General features: G+C 44.4%; 1 protein-coding gene across 1 annotated transcript in view; it reads left to right on the top strand.

Annotated features, from left to right (window-relative positions):
• LOC134189638 (E3 ubiquitin-protein ligase HERC2-like) overlaps nucleotides 1-14,950 on the top strand; it is a 51,321-nt gene extending 36,371 nt beyond the window's left edge. The window contains exons 22-40 of the mRNA XM_062657981.1: nucleotides 4,822-4,974; nucleotides 5,040-5,239; nucleotides 5,310-5,646; nucleotides 5,707-5,904; nucleotides 5,977-6,614; nucleotides 6,684-6,861; nucleotides 6,928-7,181; nucleotides 7,246-7,390; nucleotides 7,448-8,212; nucleotides 8,317-8,985; nucleotides 9,048-9,170; nucleotides 9,231-9,502; nucleotides 10,290-10,703; nucleotides 10,767-11,198; nucleotides 12,708-13,091; nucleotides 13,158-13,299; nucleotides 13,359-13,442; nucleotides 13,507-14,460; nucleotides 14,513-14,950. Of these exons, the coding sequence (XP_062513965.1) occupies nucleotides 4,822-4,974; nucleotides 5,040-5,239; nucleotides 5,310-5,646; nucleotides 5,707-5,904; nucleotides 5,977-6,614; nucleotides 6,684-6,861; nucleotides 6,928-7,181; nucleotides 7,246-7,390; nucleotides 7,448-8,212; nucleotides 8,317-8,985; nucleotides 9,048-9,170; nucleotides 9,231-9,502; nucleotides 10,290-10,703; nucleotides 10,767-11,198; nucleotides 12,708-13,091; nucleotides 13,158-13,299; nucleotides 13,359-13,442; nucleotides 13,507-14,460; nucleotides 14,513-14,740 (6,570 nt within the window). The 3' untranslated portion in view covers nucleotides 14,741-14,950. The remainder of the gene's footprint in view (nucleotides 1-4,821; nucleotides 4,975-5,039; nucleotides 5,240-5,309; nucleotides 5,647-5,706; nucleotides 5,905-5,976; nucleotides 6,615-6,683; nucleotides 6,862-6,927; nucleotides 7,182-7,245; nucleotides 7,391-7,447; nucleotides 8,213-8,316; nucleotides 8,986-9,047; nucleotides 9,171-9,230; nucleotides 9,503-10,289; nucleotides 10,704-10,766; nucleotides 11,199-12,707; nucleotides 13,092-13,157; nucleotides 13,300-13,358; nucleotides 13,443-13,506; nucleotides 14,461-14,512) is intronic.
• The last annotated feature ends 7,165 nt before the right edge of the window (nucleotides 14,951-22,115 follow it).

Raw genomic sequence — 22,115 nt, 5'->3', positions numbered from 1 at the left:
GACTGAATCAGAGTTGGAGGAGATTAAAACGCGAGGCCACACAGAATGGAAAGCCCATCTCAGGTTTGTTATCTGTTACGACTGATGTTTGTTCTGGTGTGCAGATGTCGGCGTTGGATGTGGTTTCTGCTCTATCAGCTGATAGTTCAGTTGTCACGCCTTTGCTTGACAATGTGTCACCTTGCATGGCTTCAGTCAGGATGGCGCCTGCTGCACATGGTGGAAAACCTGTTGTGTCAATGATGCCAGAGGATCATGAGTCTGATAATCACTTGCCTCCCTTGTTCAGTCAGTCACTGTTCTCTCTAAGGACTGCTCATCTGCAAGAGATAGTGGTGATATTCTATTCGTAGATGACACTTTGGATTCAGTTCAGTGCAGTGCTATCAGGGAATCACCATCCCCTTGTGACTGTGTGAGCTCTGATCTGATGACTACACATCCTAGTACAGCTTCTCAGCTAGAAAAGATGGAAACTCCTACATCTCGACTCAGTCCAGACTGCTGCCAAACGGAGGATGGTCTTTCGCTTGATAGTGATGCTGCTGTGGACCCTGTACTTCGTCGAGAGTTTCTTGAGGAGTTGCAGAAAGTCAGGCAAATTCCTATCTGTGAGAAACAACGCCTTTCAAGGATCTTTGAGAACAGTGGAACCCTGAAACTTATTGGTGATCTTAACACGATCATCAGTTCGTTGAAGGATGAACCAGATATGAGTGAAATCAGTTACCTGGTATACTCTGCTGCTTCACTAGTGTCCAAAAGGCGGGGCTTAAAGACGACAAAGTCAACCAATTCTCAAACACCGACATGGAGACAAAGGCTGGATATGAAGATTCTCACACTTCGACGTGCGATCTCACTGTTGCTGGAAGTTAGAAAGGGTTCATCGGGCATTCGTATGTTACATGAACTCCGACTTCTCCGGTATCGGTTGGGCATTTCCCTGTTCAGAGAGTTGTGAGGTCATCATCAATCGGTTGGAAATGGAAGTTAAGTCCAAGGTTGAGCGGACCAGGAGGCTGGAGAAGAATCGTAAGAGACTTCGCCAGAACCGTTTGTTTCAACGAGATGCTGGACGGTTTTATAGAGAGTTGGGTAAGCAGACTATCCAAGTCACTTTCCCGCTATCTGAGTCTGAGATCGAACAGTATTGGGGTGGTATCCTAGAAACTGAGGTCCATCACAATGAATCTGCCTTCTGGCTGAGACGTCAAACTGATGGCGAGACGAGACGCACCAAAGAGATGAGCAGCAGTGGTTACCTATCTCAGACAATGAGGTCACGTCATGTCTCAAAAGGATGGGAACTGGAAGTCTCCTGGTCCAGACAAGGTTTATGGTTTCTGGGTCAAGCGTATCACGTGTCTTCACACTGATCTGACTTGTACCTACAACCTGCTGGTTCAGAATCCAGACTCTGAACCCGACTGGTTGTCTCAAGGAACAACCACTCTGATTCCTAAGAATGACAAGACTGACCAGACTAAAAATTACCGGCCTATCACGTGTCTGTCTGTCTTCTATAAGACCCTCACCTCAGTCATCAGAGAGAGGATTGCAGGGCATTTGGTTCAGAGAAACCTCATGGATCCGAAGCAGAAGGGTTGTCGACAGGGATCTTTTGGTGCAAAGGATCAGCTGTTGATCAACAAGCTGCTTACCGAAGACTGTAAGACCAGGCACACGAGCTTGAGCATGGCTTGGGTGGACTACCAGAAAGCCTATGACAGCGTGCCACACAGTTGGTTGCTCCAATGTCTTCAGATGCATAAGATCAGTCCAGTCTTGTGCAAGTTCTTGTCATGTGTGATGAAAAGTTGGAGGACATAAATGGTGCTTTCTTGCGGGAACAATACGATCAAGACAAGGCTTATTCAGATCAGGAGGGGTATTTCCAAGGTGACTCACTTTCTCCACTTCTCTTCTGTATGGCTCTCAATCGTCTGAGTAAGGAGTTGAGCAGAACCGGTTATGGCTACCGGATGACCACTGGGCATGGTGAGACTGCCAAACGTCAGCTCATCAGTCATCTACTTTACATGGATGATCTGAAGCTGTATGGCAGAAACTCTGATCAGTTGGACGGGTTGTTGCACATGGTTCGTACCTTCTCTGATGACATCCAGATGAAGTTTGGTCTGGACAAGTGTGCTGTTGCACTCGATTTCTACCGAAAAACGCGAGAAAAGCAAGCTAAAGCTCGAGTGTAAGGCATATAGGGTGAGTAAGTAACTGCACGTGACTTCCACGATTTTGCTGCCTGGATGATATACTTGATCTCTGCGAATTTTTTAGAGCTAGATGTAATTGAACGAGAACGAAATTCTTTATGAGAATTCTGTCCGGCTGTTAATTCTTCAGAACGGACTAAAATGCATTCAGCAAGCGTGTAAAGTCATATATGAATTAATATTGATAAATTCTCAGAACGGGATACTCATGCAACAACGGGAAACGAGCGCTTAATTGCATTTCTTTCTGAATGATTAATTGCATTTGCACTGAATACAACCTACACGTCTAATCAGCCTGGGCGAACAATGGGATCTATAGTGGCACATATCTTTTGGGGTACTGTGTTGCTACAAATTTTTCAGAATGGGCTAACTCTGTACGAAATATTTCATGAAAATTCTATCCAGCTGCTAATTTTTCAGTGCATGTGAACGAGGTATACTTCAAGGTAAATTTTCAGAACGGGATACTCATGCAACAACATAAATTTGCATACATCGTTAAATTAATTAACTAACAACTAATAATCTAATCTGCCCGTGCAGAGAATGGGCTATTTAATTAGCTTATGGTATATGTTCTTTGTGGTTACACAATGTTAGGTTCTTCTGTAAAGTCAAGAAAGCGATTGATTTTGCGTTAGCAGTTGCAGACAGGTAAGTTTTGTTGTTTATTTCCCACCAGACCTGACAATTACAAACATGCATTACACTGTTCTGGTAAAAAAAACTTTGACATGAACGTTTGGCGTATCTGATTGGCGATTTGTTAATTGTCTCTGGTTGCCATGTGCGATCAATTGGCAATTACAGCTCCGTGATTGGAACGCATTGAGGGTGTGGCACAGTAAGCGTGACAGACATATTCCACCATTTTTCCCCAAACTTTCATGCATTCACTAGCCCTCAGACCGGAAGTCAGTTAACCCCTATACACTACTCGTGACTTTACGAAGTATCGTTCTTTGGCTGATATCAAGCTGATAACGTTACACTCTTTTGTTACTTGTTTGAGACAATTTAATCATACGCGTAGAAACCACAGAGAGCAAGGGTCCCTGGCCTTCCAACTAGTTTCCTGCCTCACTGTGTTACTCCCAAATGCAATAAAGGATAATATGTTGCACAATATTGTAATGTTTGGTCCCTTAAACCTTGGAAACTTCTTACACTTATCTACCCTGTATGTAGGGATTGGCCCGGTTTTGGAGCGTTGTGGGGGCGTGGTCGTCTTTTTGCACGCTTAGAAAACATAGTAAATGAAGACTAAAATTTCTCAAAATCAACGAAATGGAATGTTTGTACGTCGTGTAATATATCCTATTTTGTTTTAGTTACTAATCATCTAACAACCTAGAAAACAGTTGCTAGCCTCGGAGTCCCATGCGCCAATTTTGTTCTTCTCACACGGATATCTCTTTTTGTACATTACGTACGGCTGTGAAACATGAGAAACGCTTTAGAGTTACCCGAACTCTATTCTTTTGGTAACTAGAGAAACCGAAATCAATGTTAATTAATTTAAAAATGTGTTTCTTTCAAGCAGATTTGATCCAAAGACCGTCATCAATGCTATTGCACAGTTCGGGCCAATCACGGAGCAGTATTTGCGATTGCTTGTCCATGGCAACCAGGGACAATGGACAAGCCAATCAGATAGGCCAAACGCGTTTATGAAAGAGTTTATCACCAAAACTGTGTAATTCGATCATGTTATGCCATTGTACGGTCTAGTCTGAAATTGTTTGCGATATGCGTCGCACACAGGAGCAAAATTGACAAATAATTACGCACACATAGCAATTTATACGGGAACCCATCATTTGTAACGCATATCCCGTATGTGATGATCTTTGGCTTTGACTACTAAGCCACGTTCTATTCCAACTACCGTTGCACGTTCAATTATATACGCACGGAAGAAAGAACAATGCAAAGGCACTAAAAAGTAGGATCCATATTCGTGCAACGTGCGCTAGGATACCATGGTACGTACCGTAAGTATGCCCCGTAGACCTCTAGACCACTCGAGTAAACTACTTCTGAATCATGTCTAACGAAAGCTGTTACATATAAACATGCTTAATTAACGCTAATGAAAACGCGCTAAATCTTAGACATGCTTATAAAAGTCGTACAGGCCATAATGAAGACATGTACACCCTAGCTATGTTACGCTTTTGCGCTCCTAAAAACTTACCAAACTAGAATTTTTAAAACTTTTTTTCTGTAAAAAGAAACGGATGTAGGGATTGTATAAAAGTAACAGAAACAAGATCTATAGATAATATGAACCAAACCCAGACATCATTAGTGAATCCTTTCAACTCCCACATTCCCTACATTTTATATTTTGGGGGTTGGAAGGATTCACTAATGATGTCTGGCTTTGGTTCATATTATCTATAGATCTTGTTTCTGTTACTTTTTATGCAATCTCTACATCCATTTTTTTCAGAGAAAAGTTTTTAAAATTGTAGTGTTAATGGTCATCATTGCTATTTAAATTGGTGTCACTTAGAACTTTCAACGAATGTAAAGTATAGCAACGCGTTACCGTTACATCACTTTTCTTGTTCTTTAGTTAGATAACGATGGACTTCATGATCTGAACGTTCAAGCTGATTGGCAAAAGAAAGGCGGCTATTATTGGGTGCGATATTCTCATATTGAAATGGAAGGGTTTCCTTCAAAGACTGAAGCACAGGCGATGACATGTACTGGAGGAAAGCTGAAGGTTTGTCGTGGATAGGGTACAAGTAGTTACCGTACAGGATGATGTCAGGCGTGTTTTTATATTAGATTGGTTCCCGTGTACGCGTGAAGCCCGATGTTAGAACTCCAAAATACAAATGGGGCAGCGTCACACCATCCAGTATTGGTCTTGTGTCTCAGTTCTGTAGCAACGGTCTGGATGTTAAAATAAACTTCTCGGAACAGGCAAACTGGACAGCCGTAATTTCTGAATTGGAAATTGTTCCCGCCATTCATGAAAATACATCGTAATCGAGTTGCATGTTTTATTGTCAGTATGTATGCGACAACGTTGTTTGCTTTGTTTGTATATGACAGCTGTGATTGCTGCAAGGTATCTCCTATTAGCGGCGTTCGGTTCCGCTGCACGGAATGTTCCAACTATGATTTGTGCCAGAATTGTTTCCAAAAGCCAGCCAACGCGTCGCACAAACATAATTTTGTAGCTATTGAAGAACCCACTGCTTCTTCTAAGGTGGCTGGTAAAGCGGGCCGACGACGTCACGGAAGAAAGAAACTTCCACATGGCACGGTACTGCGCGAGTGGAGCAAGTGTGTCAAATCCCTTACGGTATCATCTCGTGAAGGACAAGCATCGCGACTACTGGACAATGATCCTTCTACATATTGGCAGTCGTCTGGAAGTCAGGGAAAGGTAACTTTGTTTTCTAAGTTGTTGCAGGAAATTTCATCAGATGTATTTGTGATTTTGCAGCACTGGATTCGCTTGGAGTTATTTTCGGATATTCTTGTGCAAGAATTGACGATGCAAGTTGACCCTGCTGACAGTAGCTACCAGCCCTCTATGGTAACTGTTGCTGTTGGTCACACACTTGCAGAAATAAAGGAACTGCAAACTGTCCACATTTCACCATCTGACACTAAAGTTGTGCTGGTTCAGAACCTGACTAACGTAAGTTTAGCGAGTGTGTGCGCAAATTAATAATGATTGTCAATGTATAAGAACGAATGTTGTGGTCAACAGGAACAGCGCTTTCTCCAAATCAACATTAAAGCCTGCAAGAGTGGAGGTATCGATTGTAAGGTACGCAACTTGAACATTACTTGTCTTGTGAAAGCAGATGAAGAGGAACTAGCTACGACGTTTCAATACTTGGCTGTCGAAGAGCGCGCTTTTGACGAAGAGGCTTCAACAGTAGATGCCAAAGGAAAGCGAAGTGGACCGTCATCGAGAGATGAATTAGGGCAGTCGAGGAGACGAGATCGGCGTTTGGCAGGGGAGAGAGTAACGGTGTTCGTGTGGGGTTTGAACGATAAAGATCAGTTGGGTGGTTTACGAGGATCTAAAATTAGAAGTCCGACTCTTTCCGATGTTCTCAGCCGCCTTAACATAGTTCAAGTCGCAGGAGGTTCGAAATGTCTCATAGCCGTTAGTCGTGATGGTAAAGTGTATTGCTGTGGAGAAAACGTGAACGGTCGGTTGGGCTTATCACATTCTAACAACGTACACACAGTACAGCAAGTTCAGTCACTTAGTCAGTTTGTTGTGAAAAAGGTTGCTATTCATTCAAGCGGTCGACATGCTCTTGCTTTGACTGCCGATGGCAAAGTCTTTTCTTGGGGTGAAGGCGACGATGGAAAGCTTGGTCACGGGAATAGAACGTGAGATAAATTACTCAAAGTTAAGGTGTCTTGATTTAATTGCGTAAACTTGAGGTTTATATATGACAGAACTTTAGAGACTCCCAGTTTGATAGAGGCTTTGAAGGCGAAGCGAGTAAGAGACATCGCTTGCGGTAGTTCGCATAGTGCAGCCATTACGTCCAGTGGAGAATTGTACACTTGGGGCTTGGGAGAGTATGGTCGACTAGGGCATGGAGATACGACTACACAGACAAGACCAAAACAGGTATGCGAGCATGCGCAGCGGAATATCCCATGTGACACTTTGTGATTTGTGTGTTCACGTGTATAGGTGAAGGGTTTCGTGGGATATCGTGTGACTCAGGTGGCTTGTGGAAGTCGTGACGCCCAGACGTTAGCTATCACAGACGATGGAAGTGTGTGGTCGTGGGGTGATGGTGATTTTGGCAAGCTTGGCCGTGGCGGTAGTGAAGGCGCTCTCCAGCCAGAGAAGATAGACACATTGAGCAGTCAAAGTATTTGCCAAGTCGAATGTGGCGCTCAGTTTTCACTGGCGTTGTCGAGGGACGGAGTTGTCTACACATGGTAAGCGAAGACTACTTCTCGATTTTGTGAGTGATGTAAAGTAGACGCACGCCATGTTGGTTAGGGGTAAAGGAGATTTCTATCGACTTGGTCATGGTACGGACGCGCATGCAAGGAAGCCCCAGGCGATAGAGTCTCTAAGAGGGAAAAAGATAGTGCACATTGCTGTTGGTGCACTTCATTGCGTGGCAGTTAGTGACGAGGGAAAGGTATAAATGCTGTGTTTGTATATAGTTATTTTCTATTTTATCTCGTGTCGATGTCAGGTCTACTCGTGGGGAGACAACGATCACGGACAACTGGGATCCGGGTCGACTTCGGTCGGCAGAATGCCTTCTGGCGTTTCTGTTTTGGATGGCTTTAAGATATCTCGCGTAGCATGCGGTTCGTCTCACACGTTCGCTTGGACTACACCGATCGAGACCGTGCCTTCAGTTGAACATCAAATCGTTATGTACCCGTCGACTTCCGATCCCATCGGCACTGCCGCTGTCTTGCATATGTCTGACTTTGACGGTGACGGTGAGGCATTGTCACCATTCGACATTGTCTTGAAACATCGACCAACGCTGAGCAAAATAATTTTTTCATTGCCCGACAACTCGAGGAGACAAGAGGCTATTCATACGTTGCTACAGGCGCTGCAGATCTCGTATGCTCGTGATGCTGTTGTTTCAGCTTTGGCGAGTGATATTCCCATTCCGCTGGGGGCTGCCGGAGCTACGGACAGCGGTTTGGTTGCATCGATGAGTGCTAAGCAACATGCACTTGTAGATATACAGTCTGCAGGAAAGGAGGCAGTAACATTGGTTGGCAACGATGTTTGGGTGGATGACGACCTCGCTGTTGGCAAAGAGCACAACTCGGCCTCTCATCCGGACAGTGTGCCTGAGTTCATGCAACGTTTGACGGAAGGCGACGCTCGACTGTTATTAGATTTGCTGAAATTGGCCGTTGGAGGTCGCGTCAATGAAACGGGTCGCGTAGCTCTTTCTCACACTCTCAAGATGTTGGGAAAAACAAGGCTTGAAGTAAGTATGTGTGAGAAATGATAACAGTTTGTGATTTTTTGCATACTTTGATCATTTCAGTTAATTTTGTTTGTACTGATATGTGTTTGTATGCATGTGTCCAGGTTGCGGAGATGTTGCTGGAGCTTTGCGTTACAGAACTAGAAGACGTTGCTGCGTTTACCGATGCTTCTCCGTTTGCTGCTCAACCTGTGGAACAAGAGTCTCCCCATCCGTACGCTGACAACTGTTCTCTTACCGGGATAGTTCGAATACCGAGAGCTGAGAGTCTCCGAGTCGAGTTCGATCGGCAGTGCAGTACGGAACGACGCCACGATCCGCTCGTTATTGCTGACGCTTTTGGTCACGTGCAGGCTACCCGGTCTGGACGAGAATGGTCGGATTGGGCGAGTGAGCTGATAATTCAGGGCGATGAGTTGCGATGGCGCTTTTCAAGTGATAATTCTGTGAACGGCTGGGGGTGGAAGTTTACCGTCTATCCAGTTAGAGCAACTAAGGCTACTTTGGACACTCTTCCTGATCGCGTTATTCAGTCGAGACCGTCGATAGATTTGGTGTCTTGTCTTCTTGACTTCCGCCTGGAGTCGAGTTCTCAGTTTGATGTTGTGCCTCGGTTGGCTACTGCTTTAGGGGCTTGTGCGAGGCTAAGCGGCTTAGAACCATCGCAGAGGCTGTGGGCATTGCGGCGTCTGAGAAAGCTGATTTGGGAAAGCGACGCGAACGTAAACTTGGAATCTGCTCTTAAGGACGACGCATCAGTCGGGGAATCTAGCGTATGATCGACTTTGTGTTTTTTTTTCGTTCGACAAGTAACGACGTATGTTACGTTGTTTAGCCTTTGACAGTGGCACTAAGCTCACTCATTAAAGGTTTGCCCAACATGTTAGCGACACAATACGAGTATGAAGAGGCTTTGATAAGGCAAGGTACACAGTTGGTTCATACGTCGTTTTTCAAGGTTAGTGTTTCGTCTGTTTCTTTTTAATGACGTTGTGATCTTTGTATTTTAAACTTTTAGGGAATGATTGCGTTCGCGGCGGATCTCAGACTAGATACGTTGTCTGCGTGTCAAGACAAAGCCAAGTGGAACTGGTTGAAACGATACATTGCCTCGTTTCGTATTGCTTCCAGCATCAGCAGACGCTCGACTTTGCCAAAGGAATTTGTGGAAGAGGTGCGGATGAAATTACAAGGATTAATGGCTTTAGGAGAATTGCCCAATTGTGATCACGAAGATCACCGTTTATTCAAGAAAGAACACGATGAGCAACTCATGGCTTGGCTGCAACGGTATGGTTTTATAGGTTTGTCTGGTGCTTGTACTGTGTAACTAAGTAGTAACACATGCACTGGCCTACTATAGCAACGTCTAAATCGTTGTTTGTCCTTAAGGTGTTTTGCTTTTCCCAGAATTTTATGTGTCTCAAGCAAAGAGGACATCGTAACCAAATTCGACTTTGCGAATGCATTGGTTTGGTACCGTAGTAGTCCATCATGTCTGTACTGACTCAAATGTAAATTGTTAGTTGTAAACTGTATAGGTCGGCAGTTCCTGCTGTAACGCTAAGACATCGTAGTGTTGGCCTTATGATTACATGTATCATATTGCTAGTAGCGATTTGCTATCGAATCAGTTGGAAAAATAGAGCAGTAGGGTAATGGTGAATAAATAACGTCATCTTTCATGTTGCAATAAGGAAGAGACGTTGTACAAGCCGGAACAAAAGTTTTAACTATACAATGATGTCTAAGTGTCAAACAGATTGACATGTCTAACTCGTTCAAACTGCTCAAATCTGAAGTTTTATTTATCAAACGCTGTAACACAATCTCTTGCTATAGTATATACGATACCAACAGACATTTAGCTGTGTATATGCTACTGCACTAGAGTCAGACGTCGGTGTATTAGTCGACGTAACACACCTACCACAGTATACACGCACGCTTCACTGTTGAGTGTTTCAAACAATTTGTATATACTCCAACTATAGCGTCTAACTAGAATGAATCATTTTTTCTGTTCGTAGTTGTGGACAGCATTGGTAACGTTTTATTTTGTGTCGTTCATTGGTAGCAAGTCCGACGACTGGACGCTTACAAGAGCTGGCAGTTCTGTGCTCTATGGATGGGGTCACAATCATCGTGGTCAGTTGGGTGGCGTGGACGGTTCCAAGGTGAAGCGACCAACTGTGCTAGAAAACATTGCTGCCCTTCGTCCTGTGCAAATACTTGGAGGGGAACAGACGTTGTTCGTTGTCACTTGCGATGGAAAGGTCTACTCAACCGGTTATGGAGCATATGGCAGATTAGGAATCGGTGGAACAGATGCGGTTACCTCTCCTCGTCTCATCGATGCGCTTTCAGTAGTTGTCGTAAAGAAAGTAGCCTTGCACTCTTGCGGTAAACATTGTCTCGCACTGAGTTCTACCGGCGACGTTTATTCCTGGGGTGAGGGAGATGACGGCAAACTAGGACATGCAAATCGAACGTAAGTGTAGCCCGAAGTTGTACCGCTTAGTACTTATATATTTGTTTTTGATTTTGTGTACAGTAATTGTGAACGCCCTCGACTGATTACTGCTCTCCAAGGTAAACAAGTTACTGACATCGCTTGTGGCGGCGCACATAGCGCTTGCATTACGAAGAGTGGGGAGCTGTATACTTGGGGTAAGGGGCGCTACGGACGGTTGGGTCACGGAAATAGTGACGATCAAACGACGCCGAAACTCGTTCAGGCTTTTCATGGATTGTCGGTTGTGTGTGTGGCGTGCGGTAGTGGCGACTCGCAGACTCTAGCTGTGACTAGCGATGGACAAGTTTGGTCGTGGGGAGACGGCGACTACGGTAAGCTTGGTCGAGGTGGCAGCGACGGATGCAAAGTACCAAAGGCCGTTCCGGATCTGGACAAGAAAGGAGTGAGGAAGGTCGAATGCGGTTCACAGTTTTCGGTAGCATTAACCGATTCAGGAGAGGTGTTTACTTGGTAAGTCTTTATTGTGTTGTCTCATCTACCATATCTTTGCAAGGTTTGTGCTGAATGTGACGATGATATGTCGACACGTCTGGGTTATTTAGTAGTAGTCGATGGCTTTAATTATAGTAGTAGACACTACCTTTCAAATTCTGTAACCACGCTGAGCATGCGGGTCGCTTCAAAGAGCTGAGAGTTTTGTAGCCATATTGCTACAGTTTAGGCGTTGCATCTGTCATGTACATTGTTATCTGTCTGGAAGACAGAGTCGCTTTCGTCACTCTCTATCGAGCAGATGGTTTGAGTATGCCGTGTCGATGGTGCTCAGCAGTAAGGCTGTCTCTGCAAATACAATGGCAACATTTAATAAGCTAATTCTTTTTCGCCTGGGCTTCTATCTAGTGCCTTACGTGACGACATGGGACGCGACTGAACATTTTGGATGCGCATTGGACATCTCTCTGGCGCAAGAAATAAAGACAGAGATAGCTGGCCAAAGATTTTGAACCCCGTTTGAGGACGTACGTATAAGGTCACGTGATTTTTTCGACGTCTTACACACACACACACACACACACACACACACACACACACACACACACACACACACACACACACACACACACACACACACACACACACGGACAAATGTTAAGCCTTCCACGTCATTCGACGTCGACCTTAAGGTCAGTTGGGAGACAGCTTTCTCTGACTATAGAGACAGGGCCTCCGTGCGCTACGTGGAGGCTTAGGACCAGCGCTACAATCTACCTGGAGCTTGGCCGGAGTCGTCCACGACAATGGCGCAGCTCTGGGACTGGACACGAAGGCCCAGAAGTACCCGTCTGCTGCATGATGTTACTGCCAAGCCAGCGGTCATGTCCACCTCAGTCAATGACCATGCACTCATTTATACTCGTGAGTCGAGAGAAGCAATTTTGAGTAAGTTTCTTGCCTAGGGAAATGCCACAGCTCGCCATCACTGTCACTCCAACAGTGCAAGGTGCCGGGTGTTTTCATTCTCCAAATGCACTCTCTAACCAATTGAGCTACAGCACCACTACACACACAGCTAAATACTAAATATAGCACTGGTAGCTTTTAAATTATGATTTTTGCATGGCCTGTTGTCGAAATCGATTTATTTATGGGTTCAACTTTATCACTAGTATGACAAATTAATAAAGACGTACAGACGAATTTACACTATCAAAAGCCAGATGCATGAGGTCTCCAGTACTGTACGTGCAGTAATCTTTGTCTCTGTAAAGGTCATAATTTTTTGCATCGTATAAATTGTCTGTAATTTGTCAGAAATTTATTGATCTATGTTGCACGGATCGGTCATAGAATCGACAAATGTAAATTGAGCGTGGTCTTTTATTGTGATGGCTGAATTAGCAAGAAGTTTTGTATATATTCTAAGATGGCGCAAACAAAGCAGACGATGTTTCGTTAGGACGTATATACAAACTTGTAGGTGTGTAATTGCTGTCATATATTTTCTGTTGTATCTGTTAGGGGTAAAGGAGATTATCACCGTTTAGGACACGGAACCGATGTCCACCAGCGACGTCCAAAGCTACTCGAAGCACTGAAAGGGAAATATGTGACGGACATCGCCACGGGCTCTCTGCACTGCTGCTGTTGTACTATTGACGGAGAAGTTTATGCTTGGGGAGACAACGACGAAGGGCAGCTTGGAGACAATTCTACCGACGGTAGTTATAAACCTAAACTTGTATCTGCTCTCGGAGGTAAACTCATTGATAGAGTTGCTTGCGGATCAGCACACACCATTGCGTGGTCAACAACTCAACCGTCCAGTGCTTGCCGCTTGCCCAAAGAGGTACCAATGGAGTACAACCATTTGAGAGAGATTGATGTCAAAGTGTTGAGAAATAGGTTGGATCATTTTCTCTCCAACTTTATCATCTGTAGTTGTGAATAAGTCTTTAAATTTGTTGCTAGACTGGTGTTGCTGAATTGTTTCAGTGACTTCGTGTCTTCTTGTATTGGCATGTTTGGTCTTGAGAAACAGAACACGGCCTTAGCCGTTGGATCTGAAGTTACATTTGATGGTTTGCGAGGTCTCATTTCGTCCTCGGTTAAGGTGCTATGTTCAGCATGATTGATGAATTGAACTGCAGAATTAAATTATTATCGTTGCAGGAAGCTGTTTTCAAAAAAGTGATACAAAACACAATGGCACGTGATCGTCAGCACGGTCCTGTTATCGAAGTGAATCGGTTACAGGTTTGTAAATGTTTGAAGTTTGTTGATGATGTTCGGCTTGTATGTTAATTACTATATGATTTAGGTCAAACGGTCACGCCCAAAAGCAAGTCTCAGCGGATCAGAAGGAGCGAGGTCGGTATTTGGTCAGATATGTTCGAGAATGGTTACAGCCGGGCGAGATAGTCTATTCCTAGCACAACGCGTATGGAAGGTAAAATTCGTCGGTGAGAGTGTCGACGATTGTGGTGGTGGTTACTCCGAATCTATTTCCGAAATGTGTGACGAACTGCACAGCGGTTGCGTCCCTCTGCTGATTCCCACTCCGAATGGGCGTGAAGAAACGGGCGTTAATCAGGACTGCTATATTTTAAATCCACAGGCCCATTCTCCCCAGCACATCAACATGTTCCGCTTCTTGGGTATGCTGTGTGGTATCGCCATTCGTACTGGTCAACCTCTCAGTATCCGTCTGGCACCACCCGTTTGGAAGCAGCTAACTGGTATGGTACTGACTATTGAAGATGTGGTCGAAGTTGATAAAGAATTGGTTCCGAGCCTTGTCTATATAAGCAAGAGCTCCGAAGATGACCTCGAATCACTGGATCTTCCGTTTACTATACCAAGTGCTACAGGCCAGGAGGTACAGTTGTCTACCAAATACACTAAGGTGACGCCTAACAATCGAGACGAATACGTCCAGATGGCACTGCGCTACCGCTACCACGAGTTTGACGCTCAAGTTGCTGCTGTGAGGGAAGGAATGGCCAAAGTAGTTCCCGTCCCTTTGTTGTCTTTGTTCGTCGGTGCCGAATTGGAAATGATGGTTTGCGGCAATCCTGAAATCAACGTCGACGTGCTCAAATCTATCGCTACGTATAAAGGACTGTCACCGTCGTCTGACTTGGTCAAATGGTTTTGGACGACTTTAGAAGGTTTTAGTGTCATCGAACGATCGTTGTTTTTGCGTTTCGTATGGGGACGAACGCGCTTACCTCACACTGTAGCTGATTTTAGAGGGCGAGATTTTGTTGTACAGGTACGTTGTCATTTCCATTTTATACGTCGACGCTTCTGACGCAATTGTTTAGGTGATGGAAAAAAGAGGTCGACCCGACCAATACTTGCCAGAGGCATATACATGTTTTTTCTTGCTAAAGTTGCCGAGATATTCGTCACAAGAAGTGTTAATTGAGAAGCTCAAGTATGCCATCTATTTTTGCAAGTCTATTGACACCGATGACTACGCCAGAGTACAATTCTCGGCAGACAGTGAATTGGAGTTTCACGACTTCGACGAGGACACCGACTTTGAGTGATTCGATCTGTGTGTGTTATTCGTTTATATTGTTGTTACATTCGTTAAGCTGCTGCTGTTTCCTTGCTGCGTGTTGTTTGGTAGGCTTGTTAGTGGACAAATTGTTATTACTCTAACTACTGCATGAAGTCTTTTCGCAGATACGTGTTTGCAAACTATTTTATATCAGCGGTCATAGTGCTTGCGAGCTATGTATGTACGTAGAAAGAAATGTGCAGCGTGCGTGCGTGTGTGTGTCGTGCTTGCATGCGTGCGTGCGTGCAGATGCAATTGTTTGTATATGCACGCGGGAGTGACAAGAAAAGCTAGGATGTCATTTTTTACCACTTACTGGTACCTAGACGTGTACATTTAATCGATGATTCGACAAAAAACACTTTCACCTTGCAAATAAATTACTCTATAATGCCGTGAAAGAAATTTGGGGATAATCTAGCTGAACCGCTATTCTCACGAAATACACACAGTGACATAGATGCACTCCTCTGAACTCCTGCACATCCTGAACGACGGCGAAAGAAACGTATAGAAATATATTTATGTTGTTTGCTTCTCTGTTTTCTCCAACTGCACGTGGCCCTATTTTTTTACTCCCGCGTTGCTGCACGGCGGCACAAAGCGGGATACTAGACGTATATCGATTTTCACTGAGCAGGCGCGTAGCCGGCATAGCATAGGACACAAGGGGCACGTGCACCCCAAACTTTTGACCTCGGTTTTTGTCCATACTGCACGTGTACGTGTGCTACGTACTCTGAACGTTGGAGGTAACCGAGACGTCAAGATGAAACAGCTACGGACTCACCCACCGCACATCCGGGGAGTAGAGATGAGACAGGTAGCCGTTTCCCCGGGATGTGCGGTGAATGGTCCGTAGGAGGAGTCTAAACAGACGACTCGGTTACCTTCAACGTTCAGAGTACGTACGTAGCACACGTACACGTGCGCAATCGGGCGGTATGCAAAAACCTAGGTCAAAATTTGGGGGTGCACGTGCCTCTTGTCCCTTAGGCCGGCTATCATCTCTACATTGCACCATTTTAATTAGTAAGGTCTAATTATAGTGTCTCTAGTTAGAAAATGGTGCAATGTAGAAATACATGATGTATTGCTCATGCATACATACGAAAGATGTCACAACGCACCCCTAACATGGTCTTGCTTCTATCTTTTTCGTACGGCAACCCTACATTTCTAATTTTTCAAATGTTTTTATACTTTTTTGCATTCTTTTTTCTGTAGATATGAGCAGCGGTAACGGTTGTAAGGAGTGGTTTTAGATAATTAGATTATTTCAGCATCTTCTAATGAAATGTCACGAATCTGTTTATAAAATCAATGGAGTTCTTCACCCTATGGCTGTTAATAGCACTAAATGTTGACCATATTCTTGTTAGTTTTTTAGCAATTCGGTAGGTTACCGAGTTGATGCTGGAAACAATTGGTCTTAATTAATTAATGGTACCATTGGCTTAGGAACTTTTGGTAATCCATAGATCCGTGGAATAAGATAATCTCTTTTGTGAACTGAGTTTGCATTGCTGGCTAATCCAATTTGTTAGTAGGGTCTTTCTTAATCTCTTTGTATGTTGGATCATTTAGCAACTGTTTCATCCTGCGGCCGCCATCAGATAAATTTAGTATCACTGTTGAATTACTTTGTCTGCTTTTAGAATAACAATGGTTTTGTCGTCTCCTAGACTTTTTGAGAGCTTCCTTCTCGTCTGTAGATAAGTTTTGTCTAGGTGGTTTGCTCTTTCCTAAAATCTGTTTGATTCTTTCCCTGAGTTCTGTCGCTTCAGTAGTTGGTAATTTCAGCGCAGTGGTTTCAACGTCGGCATTGATGTCATCTTAAGTCTTCTTCTTGGAGTAATCGCAAAATTTAAGCCATGGTTTAATACTTTTAGTTCAGTGCTGTTGAGAGTTCTATTGCTAAGATTGATAACAGGATTTTCTCTTCAACTCGTTAACTCGTTCATTCTTCTCCTGCTTGTTCATATTTGTTGTTGCTTAGAGTCGGATGTAAGACGGTTCAATTTCTGTTGTTGTCTTCATTTAGTTTGATGAAATACCTTCTCTTTGCAGTTGTATGTCCAGTCAATATATATATATATATATATATATATATATGTATATATATATATATATATATATATATATATATATATATATATATATTTTTTTTTATATATATTATATATATATTGTTTATAACCGCCCAATGGACGGAACACTACTGAAAAACACCACTACAAACACTTGCTACAGACAAAACATCTAGATGTTCAGTTATCATGCGAGAGTTGTATTGCCACAGTTTCACAGACAGTTGTTCATGAAGGTTAGTAATAGCTCGGCTGAAACTGTGACCTGTAGACAGAGTAGATTTCTTGGCAATAGACTTCAGCAGTTCAAGACTATGTTCTGACCAGACTCCATATGACTCAACAACCAAAGGATAGAACAAGCAACCATACGAGGAAACATTTGAGTCGTGGCGTTCGTCTTTCTCCATTTTTTATATATATATATATAGGAAATACATTTAAGCCAACCAAGAAACCACCATGCAGCTGCAGTACCTGAAAAGGACTCTACAGAGAAACAACAACAACAAAAACAGCAACAAAAAACGAAAGAAAGAAAGAACAGCAAAGACAACAACAGAAGTCCATGGTACAACCATGCATGTCAGACAAGAAGTGGAAGAATTAGAAAGAGGGATGTAATAAGTGGTTTTAGATAATTAGATTAGTATAGCCTAAAGGTACTCGGTAGAATAGCACCTAGCACTCACTCGATGTTAGCCTAACTGGTTGTAGTGTAGTCTACTTTGAGCTATTGATATATTATACGTTGTACTGCAATATACAAACGTTACCGACGTTAGATTTATTTCGGTTGCAATTGGTCGAACTTGTTCCTTGATAAGGCACTCAACGAGCCTAATAATAACAATAATAATAATAATAATAATAATAATAATAATAGTAATAGTCACCACCGTGGCTTAGTGGTTAGCGACAATGGCTACCACTCCATGATTTGGGGGTTCAAACCCCGGTGACGACAGTAAATTATAAAATTTGTCTTTCTTTTTTCTCATGTTTATCTAGCTTATCCATGAGAATATGACTCGTTTCAGTAGTTGGGGAGTTTCTGTGGTCTGGCGAACGGTCCGTTGACGATGACGTTCAGAGCTTTTCTGGTGGTCATTTATATCCACTAGGCGTGCTCTCCCGATGGTCGCGGCCACCGTAATGCCTGCAATCTATATCGAATTGGCTAGTCATTGATCGCCGTGTGGACTACACAGAAACATGTACCCTGCTGGGCTCCCCTGCCGGGTTGGTGGGCGCCCAGATGGGGTTAATAACCCCACTTGCCCATTATGGAGGGGCATAACGACACATAATATTGATGGAAGACGGACGTCTAGCTGTATAGCTTTCTCAGAGCTAGCTGAGGAATGCGTTCCTTGTCGGGAAACCAGGATAGGACTCGAAAAGTCGGCATCTGGAATCACTGGAGCTGTTCGGAAGACCAGGAATAATTCTGGGCGTAGGGCGACAGGTCGAACCATCTCTCGTGTGGCCTCTGATTTGAATTTGGCTTCAAATCCCGCTGACGAGACTACTGTGATGCCCACCGTTCCTAGAGAATCTTGTGTTTCGGCTAACAGGAACGGCAATGCAACAAGACGACGGAAATGGACGCGACAAATGAGTAGAGAAGTGATGTTTTGTTATTACCGCGTGGTGTTGCCATGCAAGTTCTCTGCTTTCAGAAAACCCATCAGTTGTAGTGTGAGCAAAATCCTTCTCTGACTGGCTTCTCTGAGCAGCGTTTGGCAGACCAGAAGCGATATCTCCTGACTTCTGGAAGTCTGACTAAATCAGAGTTGGAGGAGATTAAAAACGCGAGGCCACACAAGATGGAAAGCCCATCTCAGGTTTGTTATCTGTTACGACTGATGTTTGTTCTGGTGTGCAGATGTCGGCGTTGGATGTGGTTTCTGCTCTATCAGCTGATAGTTCAGTTGTCACGCCTTTGCTTGACAATGTGTCACCTTGCATGGCTTCAGTCAGAATGGCGCCTGCTGCACATGGTGGAAAACCTGTTGTGTCAATGATGCCAGAGGATCATGAGTCTGATAATCACTTGGAAGATGGCTCTCTCGTTCAGTCAGTCACTGTTCTCTCTAAGGACTGCTCATCTGCAAGAGATAGTGGTGATATTCTATTCGTAGATGACACTTTGGATTCAGTTCAGTGCAGTGCTATCAGGGAATCACCATCCCCTTGTGACTGTGTGAGCTCTGATCTGATGACTACACATCCTAGTACAGCTTCTCAGCTAGAAAAGATGGAAACTCCTACATCTCGACTCAGTCCAGACTGCTGCCAAACGGAGGATGGTCTTTCGCTTGATAGTGATGCTGCTGTGGACCCTGTACTTCGTCGAGAGTTTCTTGAGGAGTTGCAGAAAGTCAGGCAAATTCCTATCTGTGAGAAACAACGCCTTTCAAGGATCTTTGAGAACAGTGGAACCCTGAAACTTATTGGTGATCTTAACACGATCATCAGTTCGTTGAAGGATGAACCAGATATGAGTGAAATCAGTTACCTGGTATACTCTGCTGCTTCGCTAGTGTCCAAAAGGCGGGGCTTAAAGACGACAAAGTCAACCAATTCTCAAACACCGACATGGAGACAAAGGCTGGATATGAAGATTCTCACACTTCGACGTGCGATCTCACTGTTGCTGGAAGTTAGAAAGGGTTCATCGGGCATTCGTATGTTACATGAACTCCGACTTCTCCGGTATCGGTTGGGCATTTCCCTGTTCAGAGAGTTGTGAGGTCATCATCAATCGGTTGGAAATGGAAGTTAAGTCCAAGGTTGAGCGGACCAGGAGGCTGGAGAAGAATCGTAAGAGACTTCGCCAGAACCGTTTGTTTCAACGAGATGCTGGACGGTTTTATAGAGAGTTGGGTAAGCAGACTATCCAAGTCACTTCCCCGCCATCCGAGTCTGAGATCGAACAGTATTGGGGTGGTATCCTAGAAACTGAGGTCCATCACAATGAGTCTGCCTTCTGGCTGAGACGTCAAACTGATGGCGAGACGCACCAAAGAGATGAGCAGCAGTGGTTACCTATCTCAGACAATGAGGTCACATCGTGTCTCAAAAGGATGGGAACTGGAAGTCTCCTGATCCAGACAAGGTTCATGGTTTCTGGGTCAAGCGTATCACGTGTCTTCACACTGATCTGACTTGTACCTACAACCTGCTGGTTCAGAATCCAGACTCTGAACCCGACTGGTTGTCTCAAGGAACAACCACTCTGATTCCTAAGAATGACAAGACTGACCAGACTAAAAATTACCGGCCTATCACGTGTCTGTCTGTCTTCTATAAGACCTTCACCTCAGTCATCAGACAAAGGATTGCAGGGCATTCGGTTCAGAGTAACCTCATGGATCCGGAGCAGAAGGGTTGTCGACAGGGATCTTTTGGTGCAAAGGATCAGCTGTTGATCAACAAGCTGCTTACCGAAGACTGTAAGACCAGGCACACGAGCTTGAGCATGGCTTGGGTGGACTACCAGAAAGCCTATGACAGCGTGCCACACAGTTGGTTGCTCCAATGCCTTCAGATGCATAAGATCAGTCCAGTCTTGTGCAAGTTCTTGTCATGTGTGATAAAGAGTTGGAGGACATCAATGGTGCTATCTTGCGGAAACAGTACGATCAAGACAAGGCTTATTCAGATCAGGAGGGGTATTTCCCAAGGTGACTCACTTTCTCCACTTCTCTTCTGTATGGCTCTCAATCCTCTGAGTAAGAAGCTGAACAGAATTGGTTATGGCTACCGGATGACCACTGGGCATGGTGAGACTGCAAAACGTCAGCTCATCAGTCATCTACTTTACATGGATGATCTGAAGCTGTATGGCAGAAACTCTGATCAGTTGGATGGGTTGTTGCACATGGTTCGTACCTTCTATGATGACATCCAGGTATAGTTTGGTCTGGCCAAGTGTGGTGTTGCACACTTTGCCAACGGCAAACTATCTGGACACAACTCTGGAGTGACGATAGGAAAACGGATATCATCAACTGTCTGGAACCGGGTCAAGTCTACAAGTACTTGGGTGTAGATGAGAGTAACGGTATTCAGCACAGCATGATGCGGGAGAGACTCCGTCGTGAGTACTTCTGCAGAGTGAAGGTGGTTCTCCGGACTGAGTTGTATGGTTGGAACAAAATTCTAGTCATCAATGGGTTTGCACTACTGGTTCTCACTTACGGTTTTGGCGTCATTCATTGGGGGTGCACAGACCTGCAGCAGCTCGATCGACGGACCAGAAAGCTTCTCTCTATGCACGGTGTCCACCATCCTTCTACAGACGTTGATCGACTGTAAGCTCCTTGCAGTGATGTGGTAGGGGTTTACAACAGATTGAGTCGACATATCAATCTTGTATTGTGAGGCTGAACTGTTACCTTGCTGACAGTTCTGATCCTTTCATGCAGATGATACAGGAGTGTGACTCTGTAAAATCTTCACACTCAATCAAGCGCATGGCTTGTCGGTTTACTGCACAGCTGCGGAGGAGTCTTGCTTCGGACGACAAGTCGCAGAACTTACACAGGAATGCATCCATCACTGTTTAAGGTGGCTTCGAGCAAACGCCTGAAACAGATGCGAGACATTACCGTACGTGTTGCAGTTCTCTTCGTGTGCGGTCCTGGAGCGAGAAGCCTATGCACGGGCAGTATCGCCGTCTCACTAAGCAATTGCCTGTGGACATGAAAGAGACCTACTGATGGCTAAAGGCAGCGAATCTTCCTGCTGCAACTGAGGGGCTGGTTGTTGCTGCTCAAGACCAAGCTCTTCGGATTCGGTACTATGAGCGCAAGATTCTACATCGTGATGTCAGTCCTACTTGCCGCATGTGCAGTGTAGGCCTGGAAACAGTCGAACACATTGTGGCAGGCTGCAGTGCTTTGGCAACGATGGACTACACTGATCGACATAATTAGGTGATCTCTATCATTCACTGGGATGTTTGTCGTCATTTTGGGGTTCCAGTGGAGAGCAGATGGTACCGGCATCATCCTGATAGGCTTGTGGAGACGAATGACATTACTATGATGTGGGATACCACCATCCCCACTGCCAAGAAGATCAAAGCCAATCGTCCAGACATCTGTCTCAGAAATAGGAAGACAAGACAAACACTGGTCTTCTTATTGATATCAGCTGTCCTGCTGATGGCAATATTGGCAGGGAACATGCTGAAAAGTTAGCGAAGTACAGCGACTTGCGAGTGGAGATAAGCCGCATGTGGCATATTGTCGAACACTGGTG

Source organism: Corticium candelabrum, chromosome 14, assembly GCF_963422355.1.
Source record: "Corticium candelabrum chromosome 14, ooCorCand1.1, whole genome shotgun sequence".
In the NCBI taxonomy this organism is placed as follows: Eukaryota; Metazoa; Porifera; class Homoscleromorpha; order Homosclerophorida; family Plakinidae; genus Corticium; species Corticium candelabrum.
This window is presented reverse-complemented; position numbering and strand designations above follow the sequence as displayed.